The following is a 12,627-nucleotide window of genomic DNA, read 5'->3' as shown; positions in this document are numbered from 1 at the left end:
AATTTTTTTTATTAAAAATAAATGTATAAAAATTGAATAGATAAAATTTTAACATATTTGGTAAAATAAACAAAAAATATTGCATATACAAATTTTAAAAATAAACATTATTATAATTCAATTAAATTACTATATTTAATTTATCTTTAAATATAATTTTCTATTGAAGTCAAATTAACTTCAAAATATTCAGATCGATATAACACTATAATGAAAACTGTATGTGAGGAAACCAATTTTCCATTGATTATCTAATAATTCCAGATTAAAATTTATAGAAAGGTAAGCAATGATAATAATATGTTCATGAAACAGAACACTACATTACCCAAAATGGAAAGAACAGAAAAAAAAAAAGGATACCCTAAGCTCCATTGATTCACAGTGCTTCAAAGTGAACAAAACTTTAAATTTCCTTTTTTTTTTTGAAAAAGAAAAGCTGAAAAAGCCAAAAACTTTGAACTCATTAATAAGGCGGTGGAGGCGGTGGTGGTCTTGCAGTAGGGGCCCAAATCACATCCGAACCACTACCCATGTGACAACTATACATTGAAACACCACAAGAATCAGCCCCACCACCGCGGCTTCCATCTCCACCACCACCAGACGACGGCGACTGTCCTTTACCACCATCATCACCACCACTAGATGACACCGTGTTTCTTGTTTCGTCGTCTTCTCCTGGTAAACGATGATAGGAAGGGTTGTTAACCGTGGCAGCTACTATAAACACAGTGGCAGCCGCAACCAACGAACCGGCTACGAAACCTCCGACGATCTGCCCTTGAGGACCGGCTAAAGAGATGGAGAACGTGTTAGGCACGTGACACAACGTCGTTTGGGGTAAGAACGTTGCGGAGAGGGATAAGATATCGAATCTGCCATGGAAAGTAACAGTAGCTGGAGATGGAGTAGTAGTCGTAGGTTGACGAAGAGTAACATCTGAAACGGCGCCGGATCCCGTTAAAACACACAGTCCAATGTTTTTGAGACGAGAGAAACGGGAAAGAGCTTCAACGACGTCGTTCCCACTAGGTATTTCGAGAATGTAAGGATTCATGGGAGGGTGAGGATCAGGAGTGACGACAAGTTGTGGCTTGGGCTTGTTTTTGGAACCAGGAGGACGACCCCTAGGTCTACGGCTGACTTCAATGCTAGCTCCATCGCTTCCTCCGCCGCCAGTGCCACGGGTAGGGCGTTTGGGAGTGGGGGTGTCATCGGAATCATGACTGAGTTGAAAGTGATGAGAAAAAGGGTGGTGAAGCTTTGAAAACATATTATTATTGGGGTTTTCACCTTCATTTTGGGGTTCTACAAATTCACCTTTCATTTTTTTAAATTAAATGGCTCCAAATTGTTTTTTTTCCCTCTCTGGTTAAAATAATAAATTTCTTTGGAGATGAATGGCAATTGGTGAAGAAAGAAACAGTGGGAGAGCATAAGAATGAGAAGAAATAAAGAGAATAGAGTGGTATAGCTTAGAATAATAGGGGCCTGGGGGAACTTTTAAACCAAGTAAAACACTTTGTAAAGTAGGGCCAAACATGAAATTTGGACAAAGTGATAAAGGAAGGGATATTAGTAGACTTTGTTTAAAGGTCTTCATGTTCGGTTGGCAACTTGTTTTTCAGATGATAAACTTTTGGACTGGATTAAACCGGTCAGTAAAATAAAATATTGAATAAATACTCAATAAAGTATGCATTTGGCTACCATTCAAGAAGTTTGAAAATTCAATCTAAAATTCTTTCTTCTTTAAGCTACACCCAACATATTAAAATTTAATAAATTTACATTTTTAATCACACAAAATTTAAAAAATTATCAAATAATTATTGATTGTTAAATTTTTTTATTTATTTAAGTCATTAAACTGTCAATCAAAAATTTTTATTCTTTTTTTTTATAATTCAATTTTTTTTCATGAAATAACTTTGAATGTCACAAATTTATGAATCAAAATTCAAACATTTTCAATCTTTGACATTGACCGTCAAATAGACTTAAATTAAAATATGTTCTTTTACTTATCGGTCAATATTGATTTATCGTACTAATCATTAAATCGTCACTTAAAACTTATTAATCAGACTTTTTAAAAAAAACATAATAATTCAATGACTGATATAAAAATTTTCGAATAGTTTAATAACTTAAATAAAAACTTTTAAATATTTTACTTTTTAAAATTGAGTCACCAAAACATGAACTTTTTTTTACTTTCGAATTTCTACTAATTTCTACGAGTTTAACCTGAATTTCACCCCTTTGAACAGTTTTCAGAATTAAGGTCCATGCCATCTAGATTGAATAAGCCTTTGATTCAATTCAATCCCTCAGCATGATCAACCTAATTTTACAACATCGGGACCTCCACTTCAGGTCTCTTATAAAATGTTCCAAATCTCAGCTCATTTTGACGAAAATGTGGTTTTGTTTTAGACTTGAAAACTTAATTAAAATATGAAATAAAAACACCATGAGCACTATATAGATACAAAAAATATGTTTATAGATACCAGAGATTACTGTGTAAATACGTATGAACAAAAACCGATTGTCATGTGCTTAAATTAAGCTATTAAAGTGGCCAGGAGTATCCAAGGATGATCTCTTTCTTTCATACTTTCCAGAGCATGTATGTAATAATGTGGAACTTGGTCACAGTAAAATCAAGGACTATAATATAATGATTAAAATATGATATAAATATCTATACTCTTTATAAATTTAAAATTTAATTTCTCTACTTTTTAATTTTAAAATTTTAGGCCCAATTGTTCACGTTGTTAAAATTATTTTGTTAAAATTAATTCATTACAATGTCAACATTATTACCAAGTGAGCCATTTTTATTTCAAAATATCATAATAATAAATTTAACAAAAAAATTAACAATGTTAACAATTGAACTTGAATTTTAAAATCTAAAAAATAAAAAACTAAATTTTTCAAATAAAAATAAAAAATCTAAATTCTAAATTTGTGAAAAATATAAGCAGCTATAGCATATTTTAACCTAATATAATAATATTTTGGATTTTTATGCACTCAAAGTCAGAAATTTTGATAATTATTTGTTATTATTTTGGTTAACCAATAAGATATGTGAAATGTAAATTAACATTAGGCGGCCCCCCAAGCAAATCCCGCCTAATGCGATACCTTCAACATAAAATTATTATTATGATTTAACAGGTGCCTAATGATGACAAATTAAGAAAAATCTCGACGGGGGAAAAAGGTAATGGTGGCTGTAAAGCATTTGTATTTTTGTCTAAGCTCTGAGGAAGAAAAGGGTAATGGCCTAAAAAAAATAGATAGCCCACAGATAAGGATAACGATTGTCGGTAAATAGGCACAACTATTCAGACAATACTATTGCTGCAAATCATAAAGGGATGTGCAGTAAAGAAGCCTGAATTTTTACAGCTTCGGCAAGGTAGGAGACACTTAATACCTTGAGCTATATATAAATATATATTAAATTACCATATAGATTTCTACATTATAAGATTTTATCAAATTAATTTATCTATTATTAAATGTATCAATTTAATCTAGAATAAGTCTAAAGTGTACTGTTGTATGAAAAATATTTTTAAAAATATTTTTTAAACTGCAATTCAATTCTAAAAATATTTACAAAATCATAAAAACTTTAAAAATATTAACTTTGATAAATAGTAAATTATATGCCTTTAAACAGTAAATGTTAACTCTATTCTAATTTGACCTTATTTAATTCTTTTTAATATAATACAGAGACAAAATTAATCCATTTAATAATAGATGGACCAATTTGACCAATATGACCAATTTGATACAGGGATATAGGGATCTCCTAGATACTTTCATCTACATATATCTCATATGGACTGCATAGCTTGTACATCGGAATAAAAAGATCGTTTAGGCCACAACAGCTCTAATCTTACAGGATACATACGATTTCCAAAAGAACAGCTCTAAATCGTAGGAGGTGATATCTAATTCTGACAAATATTAAACTGTACCAAATTGTCAATCCAAACACCCGTAATATACAAAATAGAGAAATTCAACAGACGAAGCAACTTGAATATATGGGATAGTTCAACAAAATGTATAATCTGGTGATGAAAAATAGTGTATAATCCAGGAGATAACAAATATGAACCTTTTTTTTTAGGGGGGAAGGGGGATTTCACCTTATTATATTCGAGCAACATATGAATTGGCCTGAGTAACATATCTCACCCATCGATATGGATTATAGGAACTAGATTTCTTTGCTATCTGCAAGTATTTCACCTACACCAGAAGAGCAATTATTAGCATTAGGTAATTGGAGTAACTTAAGAGACAGAATTAGGATTTAGAAACAATGCTGAGACTTGAACCCTCCTCCACTGTGCTATCAAACGGCTCGTGAGTTAGCTTTTACTATGAACAACGGCCCTTATGTTGCCCTTATATTGTTTATTCGAAATGATCTTATCAAAGCATTTAAGATGGCAAGAAAAAGGACCTCATAGGTGATAGCTTTTCAGCAGAGTTATGATCCCTGATCTAAATGGCCAAATTAATGAATATCCATCATGGCGCTGATCAGATTTAAAGGGGTGGAAAATATTTCTATAACATAATATAAAATGAAATAACATTTGGGAATTCCTAATTAGAGCCATCCAAGACTACATCATAGATATGATTAAAATTTTGGTTTTGATCGGCTGGAATATATTAGTCTCAATCTCAAGACAATTAGCGCCAGACAGTATTTTTACCTGAAGCCTTGAAACATTATACATCGGTATTGTGAAAGTCATGCTAACTGGTCCAGCTTCCTTTGTGATGTTTGCTGAATTAAACCATAATTCTTTCATCGATGAGATATAAATATAGAACATTCACAAAAGAACTTGTCACATTGACTTTAGAAAACTTATTCTTTCCAAAAATTAAATAATGGACAACGCATACCATGCAAATCCTGAGAAAAAGTCAGCTTCGCACGCAGTGTATGTTCAACTCCACCAACAAACTGTCAAGATTAGAAAATGATGATTATATGAAAAGGGAAAATACATTTGATGGTGGAAACCATCTCTAAATTTTTTTCACCTTTTCTAAATCCCATTCAAGTTTCTTGTTTGCTCCTTTGAAATCTGTTCTTTGCCCAGTAACTCCAGGTTCCAACTCAAAACTAGCTCTATAAACACCAAGCACAAAAGATGTAATCCACAGATATATTTATATTTTTATCCCACCACAAAAGATAAAGCCAAGGGAAAAGAAAATACCTGGTAGTATATTTAGGAAGTGGCATCTCTAAAACAACTGTGTTTGCAGTAATGTTTGAGGGGAACTCTGCTCGTACTTTAAGAATCACTTCACCCTAAAATGTCAATAGAAAAGCATAAATAATTGAATCAGGAATAATGCCCTATATTTCAAATCTATTATAGAACTAAATAGATTATGTATGGAAGAAATAGGTTCTTTTATCTTATTATTATTAGGGAAATATTGCATGATTATGAAATAGGGCAAAAAGCATCTGATAGAACCATTAAGACATATGGAGGTCAAACAAGACAAGCTCACCTTAAGGTGTCCTGCTTCTTCAATTAAGCAATTAATATGAAAAGGAGGCTTGAATTCCTGTGTCATTCGGTAGTTCATGACAGGAAATTCACCATCCGGTGGTACCTAAAAGACAATAGTAGATAAACCAAAATGATGCAAATATATTTAATGTCTCTTCAATCTCTCCACGATTTTCCGGCAGCTATAATCTAGATTTCACTCACCAGAGCCAGAGTCCTATCCATATCGAAACTATCAAGGCGCACTGATTCAACAAAATTACAATCATCAAGGATCACAGCCCCAGAACCATATGAACTCCTATAATCTGTTACAACAAGCAGACACAGTAGAATGACAAATCATTGATTGAAATAGTGGGTGAAAGGTAAGTACACGAAGTAGGATAACCGTATTGCGAAGAACAGTCAGACTCATATCAAAGATAATAATTGCAGCATTTAAAGTTGAGAATCATGCTGGTATAAACGAATACTCCTTAAAGTTGAAGCAAGTCAATAACCCTAAAAAATTGAATTCATCAATAAAAAATAAATAAATAATTAGAAGCAACTCTATTGAACACAAATCTCAAAATAATGCATGGTCAATAGGAACAAGAGAGGGCAATACCATTGGCCGATTCCCCTCCTCTTCCAATACTCAAGTCTTCATTAAGTGCTAATCGGATTTCTGGATTTCCTGTCAGATAACTTTTCATTTGAATAGTGCCATCAATCTCAGAAGTCAGTATATATCCCTGTTTAAAACATCACTCAATTGGTTAATAAGACAATCATGCAGTGCATTGGAGCATCTATACATGTATTGTGGAGTGATTTTTTGTTTAAAAATAACAATTACCTGCAATAAGCAACTGGAGAGAGTAAATAAGCATTGAAAATAATGGGGGAGTGAAAGAACATATATTAGCTGCTTTTAGCTTCATTTGGTTCAAAAAGGAAGAGAATGAGGCAAAAGCTTTTTTTCTCAAAACCGCTAATATTTAAAATAATTCACAAAAAACTTAACAAAAGCCAGTTGGTGTGACACCATCACACCAACCCCACTATAGACTTCATGCATCAGTATTAGATTATAAAATTTCCAATAACTAAAAATTTAAACACTACAAAATATTGAATCTGATAAAAAAGACAGTTACTCACACTAGAGCTAAATGTAACACTGATTTTCTCAATTATATCCACAAAAATTTCCTCTCTCTTCCGACCTCCGGGCTCATTAGCTACAACAGATTTTGTAATTGCTGTGCCAGGCATCCTTTTAGTTCCTTGCTGCAAGCATCCAAATTTGATAAATTAACTTCACAAGTGCATGTTGATAAACTTATGGAGTACTATTACAAGGGTTGATAATCAAGTAGTCTCATCATACCATAAAGATGGCAGCAGGGCGAAGAGGTTGCAAACGCGCAGCATCAACCATAATTGGCTCATTAAATATGTAGGACTTCAAAACTTCAGTAGATGTTGTTTGCATATAACCAAAGTCCTAGATGGAAAAGAAAAGACATAGAAACAGTAGCAGAATCTGTTTAAATCTTTTCAGAAGAACAATGCACAACTAACAGTACACTTCAGCAGAGTAATAAAACATATACAACAGAGAAAAAATGTTTTCTAATGTACACCGAGATTCTAAAATGCAGTATATTATAATTCATATGGAATTCTAGATGCTAAGCCATGATGCGCTAATCTTTTGGTAGTTGGTTAACAGCAGTGAGCCTTTTTATAATAAATAGAGAGAATATAACACTAAAAGGTTTAGAATGAAAAAGAACTTACAATGACTTCATCCAGCAACTCATATACAAGTACAAAGTTTTTCCTAAGTGAATCTTCACTTAAAACCCCTAAATAATCCTTAATAACACGAGCAATCCTTTGCAGAAGTTCCAGGACAAGAGACGGGGACACATTAACTCTTGTGGTTGCAACAAACAGCAGCCCAACAACCTTCACATGGAAGTAGTTCACACCATCCACATTCTATCAATCGAAACAGTTATACAAAGTTATTAGGGCATTGCAACAGCTCAGGTACTGCAATAATCAAGTAAAATATGCATTGGAATACAACAGCTTTTGATAACAAAAATAGGAGAAGAATGGATCAAACTAAAACCGGAACCTATCATATGTTGATTACTCTAATTAATGCATATCATTTGTTCAGCCAGTATAAAAGTATACTGCCTGTCATTACATTCTTTAGTAAGGTAATACCTACAAAGACAGGGGGCGCCTCCTCTTGACCATCCTCTTTCCAAAACTTAACTTTACGAAAGAATATCTCTGCACTACCCTTTGCTACTTCACCGCGATCTGTGGTAACAATTACTAATCTCTTGAGTCTTGCTTTATACAAATCTTTCCATTAAAAATAATCAAATCATAACTGGAAACCAATCTTATAAATAATAATCTATACATATCTTGCAGTTACGTACATGCTTAAGTGCCAATCATGAAAATTCAAAATAAATGCCGTGATATTTCTATAGGCATCATTCATTTCATTATTCAGAAATTCTTACATGACAGGCCAATTATTCCTATTGATTTTTACATAAAAGTTAACATGCAAAATCAATTCAAGCCTTGAATCGCTCTTTTTCAGTAAAAAAGCATTGAAGGCTAATCTAAAAGTATCTGACACTGAAGCTAGGAGAAAAAAAAAACTAAAAGAAAGGCAAAACCGAGAGATAAATTAACATAAATTATATTTCAAGATACAGCCTAGAAAACTGAGAAAGGATCGAAATGAAATCATCCAGATCTATAAACTCAATTATCTCACAGATTAAATTAAAAGTAAAGGATGCAATTACAATTCCTAAATCGCTAAAATTTCAATGTAAAAAAAAAGAACATAGAAAAGCGAAAGAGAAAAGTGAAGTTGAGATCCATAGAGAAATTAAGAAGATGAGAGTAGTAAAGGAAACTGACAATCGCGAAACACTATGTTATCGCCTCGCTGAGAAAGCACGAAGAACTGTGAGATCATGATTGAAGCTTCTTTTTGAATCGTCTCCTCTGTTTTATTCTCTCTGCAAATTCAGCTCCGACGTCTATTTTTATTTTGTCTTCATTTAAAGTTTTCGCTTGTCTTCTTCTGAATATTTTTCACCAATTATTTTCTTTTTACATCCACGTGTGTTTAAATACCAACACGTTTAAGTTGTTGATTCAATAGCCGATGAAACTTTGACACTTGAAAGTGTAGGTTCGATATTTTGCGATTGTAATATGAAAAAGTTTTCAACCCAATCTCATTAATTTCATCCTGATTTTTATTTGAATTTAATTCTTTTTAAAATGAAAATTATTATAACTTAAAAAGATAAAATTACTGACATTGCATTAAATTATTAAAAGAATACAGTTAACGTAATCCTACTATTTTATACAATTATTTTCCTTGTAATATACTTTGAATGAGTTTTATTTAGCTCAATTCGTCCTTGTACAATATACAAGATCGGTTTCATGTAAAATATTTAAATTGATCTGAAAAATAGATTTATCTTTTTGTTAAAACTCTTTCTAATTTAAGAAAGATAAATTTGAAACTGACTCGATTTAATTTTTAGATTAACTTTTATTTAAAATAACTTTTAAAAAACATAATATACTAAATGCAGCAAAAACATTAAATTAAAACATTAAAAATATTTATATTAAAAGACACTAAAAGACACTATCATAAATACAATAAATGATTTACAATATTAAAAACACAAATAAATATTTTATTGTATTAAATATAATTTTAAAATTTTTAAAATTTTTATATTTTGGGTTTAGTTAATTATTAAGTTTTTTTTTTAAATTTTGAATAATAAATTTAATTGATATTGAATTAGTGATTTAATATAAACATATATAAATGTTATTTAACATATATAATTAATATAATATTTTTATAACATAATATATTCCGACCGGACCAAGCTTGGACCAAAAACATCTTATCCAAAACCCAACCCATATAACTTAAATTTTACTCAAATTCATTTTTCAATACTCATATTTTGTCTAAATCTTTCTATTTTTTTGGCTGACCTGAACAAATGACCCAACCGACCTGAACAAATGACCCAACCCATGAGTAGGTCTAGTACATTGTAATTAGTTGCACACATATTTATATTGTGTTTGCAATAAATTTTCAAAAAGAAAATGTTTTTTTAACATAAAAAAATTGTTGATTCAATAAATATATATTTCCAGCATAAGCAAGTTACCTTCGTGCCAATGAGGTCTAAAAATTAAGTTTAGAGATCCATAAACTTTGTATGAAAATATATAAGGCCTAATTTGCTATTTTTTAATGCAATCTAACTTTTAATAGAGGGACTTCTATGATACTTTTACAGAATATAATTCGCTTTAATATCATGTCCTAACGCATACTATTAAACATCTCACCCGCTGGTTATGCTGAAGGCAAAGTACTCTTGAAATCAATTCGTTGCCTAAAATCTACAGCAACAAGATGAGTAAGATATGGAGTGAAAAATCTCCTTCATTTTTACCCGTTATCGGATTTCTTCAAAACTCGAGCTTCCGGTTCAAATATAGTATCCATATGCTTGCAGTAGTGTTAGAAAGTATCAGCAAGAACTTGCAAAAAAACAAGTTAAAATAGAAACTGCATCACTCAGTATGTCACAGCCTGCAACATGAAATTGTAATAAAACATTTCTATGGCTATATTTGCAAGTAGCATTACTAATTTTGATTTCTTCATTGGGGCTACCATAGAAAATAAATTGGCCATCCTCGGCTAGTCCGTAATTATCGACCGTCATCTGCTACTTTTCATTTGGGGTAGTAAAAATGTGAATAAAGAGATTATATATAGCTATACCAAATGTCATTTGGGGTTTCTCACTTAGTTTTGGTCTTTTTTTCCCATGCTCCTTGCTCGGAGATCGGCACCAACCTTACAGGTTTGACCTATATGAAAATGCTTCTACAGAGTACAAGGATTTAACTTAATTTAGAAGTGCATAATCACCAAGTGAGGCAAACATACCTGATCGAATCAGAATAGAAAGACTCGGTAACCCGGGATCAAACTCTCCTTGCTATGTCGAGCCATTAAAAGTGCTTTGGCAAAACAAGCCCAAAACACAAATAGCACTGCAATTTGATCTCTCTCTGGACTCCTTGGCTATTCAAATACTGCTATTCTATCATTATTAATATTCATATGAAGTCTAACAATACAAGTTATAAGGAATGAAGGAAACATAACAAACAACAGGTAGAGCGGCTGATAACGACAACTACGGTAATGTTCTGAAATATCTCCTAGTTCAGAAAGTACCAACATCAGTGGTACTCTAACCATGCTACAAGACATTGACAAGATAATGCAGCGGTTCAACTGAACGACAACAACAGAGCTTGCTCGAAATCAGTAACTAAAGAACTTGCTAACATGTTATTGCTGCATATCATAATGTTACATAATCACCTATGTGCTAGTTAGTCCATTAAAACAATCTACAAACAACAACAATTAAAAACCACAGAAATACCTACAATTTCCACCCAACATAGCAAAGTTTCATCTTCAGCTATTACCCTTTGTTCTCCCTTCATAAAACACTCCAGCAATCCGGTCAGGTTTCTTTCAAGGCAAATATTTAAAGAAAAAAAAACTACATTGCATTGCTAATCGAAACCTCAAAGGGGATTCTTCCTTGGTCTCCCTCTCTTCCTTGCGGTGGAATTGTTTCCACCAGAAACAGCCGCCGGAGTGTTCCTTTCAACCACCTTTTTCACGGTTGTCTTAGGAACAGCTGCTGCTGGTGCTGGTGGAACAGCTGCTTGCAGTGGTGGTTGCGACGGAGCTGGCACATTGCCTCCATTTCTTTCGTTCTCTTGCTGGACTCCAGGCATGGTAGATGGCATCCAACTAGGAAACCCGGTCGGTGGTTTTGCTCCATCTTCTTGATTACCGGACATAAACCCTAACGGAAAAAAACCCCAGCAACAATAATACGCTTCTTTCCCGGGGACCAACGGCGGAAGTGTCGGAATCGAAACCGCGTGAAAAGATCTCCGGCAATTCTGACACTTTAAACAACAACCTTCGTAGAACTTAGGATACTCGAACAACCTGTAACAGTACGGACAAGTTGTCCAAAATGTTGACGATCTAGGCCTTTGGTTTTCATTTTGGGTTGTGGAATTCGGGGACCGGTGTTGAACACCGTCCTGATTTTTCCCTCTTCTAGTGACCGGTAATTTCCCGGACTGATTCGAACGATCGCCGGCGTTGCCGAAATCAATCCTGGTGAAAAAGCTTAATTCTTTGTCGAATTGAGATTTTTTTGAGCTGTTCGATAAAACGGACCATGCATCGGCTACAAACTTAAACGCATGATCGGCGAAAGGGTACTTGTTTTTGTCGGGGTGAAGAAGGAGAGCTAAGCGACGATACTGTTTCTTGATGAGATCGTTGTCTTCGGATCGGCGATCAACTTGCAAGATGGAGTACCAATCGTGTTGGCCGTTTATTTTTTTTTCGGCGGCGAGGAGGACATCGGCGACGGCTAGGACCTGATCCGACCCGTCTAATAAGGGCTCGGTTTCTTGAGCTAAGATTGCGAACTCCCTTGAGCCGTTGAAATCACGATTTTGGAGAAGCTTCTCGGCGATCCCTAGAAGGCGTAGGGCTTCAGCTCTACTGCCATTTTCCTCCATTTTCTTAAGGGTCTGTTTTGGAAAATAAGAAAAAACAAAACGATTGGGATTTTCGATTTGTTGAGCTTTTATTTTGACTGTTTATGTTGGAAATTTTGAAGACCATATGGACGAAACTAGTGTTTGTTTTTTAATTAAATTACATATAGTTTTAAGTTTATTGGAGAGGTAATTTGGACCTTTTTGGTCTTTTCATCATGAATAGTAAAGTTTTAGTGTAATAAAAAAAACAACTATCCTTTACAGTGGAAATGACTGTTCAGTAGACAGTCAAGATCTGGCACATAGATTCAATGTTTCAAATCAAAAT

General features: G+C 33.2%; 3 protein-coding genes across 3 annotated transcripts; all 3 read right to left on the bottom strand.

The window, feature by feature from the left end:
- Positions 1-265: 265 nt before the first annotated feature.
- LOC107943586 (AT-hook motif nuclear-localized protein 28) lies at positions 266-1,560 on the bottom strand. The gene has a single exon (XM_016877354.2). The coding sequence runs from the start codon at positions 1,328-1,330 to the stop codon at positions 467-469; it is 864 nt and encodes a 287-aa protein (XP_016732843.1). The 5' UTR covers positions 1,331-1,560; the 3' UTR covers positions 266-466.
- A 2,416-nt stretch (positions 1,561-3,976) lies between these two features.
- On the bottom strand, positions 3,977-8,817 carry LOC107943585 (AP-4 complex subunit mu). The gene is made up of 13 exons (XM_016877353.2): positions 8,547-8,817; positions 7,828-7,922; positions 7,383-7,586; positions 6,970-7,086; positions 6,741-6,869; positions 6,205-6,331; positions 5,796-5,899; positions 5,590-5,694; positions 5,286-5,380; positions 5,107-5,194; positions 4,966-5,026; positions 4,770-4,843; positions 3,977-4,293 (listed from the first exon to the last, which is right to left on the bottom strand). Exons 1-13 carry the CDS (start codon positions 8,602-8,604, stop codon positions 4,195-4,197), a joined length of 1,356 nt encoding a protein of 451 aa, XP_016732842.1. The 5' UTR covers positions 8,605-8,817; the 3' UTR covers positions 3,977-4,194.
- Positions 8,818-11,026: 2,209 nt separating this feature from the next.
- On the bottom strand, positions 11,027-12,418 carry LOC107943588 (uncharacterized). The gene has a single exon (XM_016877356.2). The coding sequence runs from the start codon at positions 12,315-12,317 to the stop codon at positions 11,295-11,297; it is 1,023 nt and encodes a 340-aa protein (XP_016732845.1). The 5' UTR covers positions 12,318-12,418; the 3' UTR covers positions 11,027-11,294.
- Between the last annotated feature and the right edge of the window lie 209 nt (positions 12,419-12,627).

The sequence above is a fragment of the Gossypium hirsutum genome, chromosome A06 (genome assembly GCF_007990345.1).
Source record: "Gossypium hirsutum isolate 1008001.06 chromosome A06, Gossypium_hirsutum_v2.1, whole genome shotgun sequence".
In the NCBI taxonomy this organism is placed as follows: domain Eukaryota; kingdom Viridiplantae; phylum Streptophyta; class Magnoliopsida; order Malvales; family Malvaceae; genus Gossypium; species Gossypium hirsutum.
This window is presented reverse-complemented; position numbering and strand designations above follow the sequence as displayed.